The 455-nt window shown below is 34.7% G+C and overlaps 1 protein-coding gene across 1 annotated transcript in view; it reads right to left on the reverse strand.

Moving 5' to 3' along the window:
- LOC142143968 (uncharacterized) overlaps window positions 1–167 on the reverse strand; it is a 5,296-nt gene extending 5,129 nt beyond the window's left edge. The window contains exon 1 of the mRNA XM_075202306.1: window positions 1–167. This exon is cut by the window's left edge and continues 440 nt beyond it. Coding sequence (XP_075058407.1) covers window positions 1–167 — 167 coding nt within the window.
- Between the last annotated feature and the right edge of the window lie 288 nt (window positions 168–455).

Genomic DNA, 455 nt, shown 5'->3' on the forward strand with positions numbered 1-455 from the left:
TGCTGCTGGGTGCTTGTGCTGGCTTGCACGCTGCTCACAAACTGCTGCCGCCTTCTTTCTTCTTGGCGCTCCTCAGGTCTGTCTCTCCATTCTTCGCCACTGCTGACAATTTCTTCTTGGGTTCCCTGTGTAGAAGAAGAAGAAGAATCCCTACGCTCCCTAGACATGGCTACTCTAATAAATTTTACTGGCTAAAACAAATAAAAACTATTGAGTATTTAACAACACTTGCCTAAGGTTACAGTACACTAGTATGTTATAAATATACTACTACTATAATACACTAGTAATAACAATTAATTAAACTACACAAGTACTTGACTAAAAAAAAAATATGCCGTTGTATTGAAAATAAATTATAATATAATTTTTAAGGGACCGAACTAGGTTCAATACAATCTATGTAAACTACAGAAAAGTAAATGCTAACTAATTACATTTATTCAAGAAAAAAA

Source organism: Mixophyes fleayi, chromosome 1, assembly GCF_038048845.1.
Source record: "Mixophyes fleayi isolate aMixFle1 chromosome 1, aMixFle1.hap1, whole genome shotgun sequence".
NCBI classification, from domain to species: Eukaryota; Metazoa; Chordata; class Amphibia; order Anura; family Limnodynastidae; genus Mixophyes; species Mixophyes fleayi.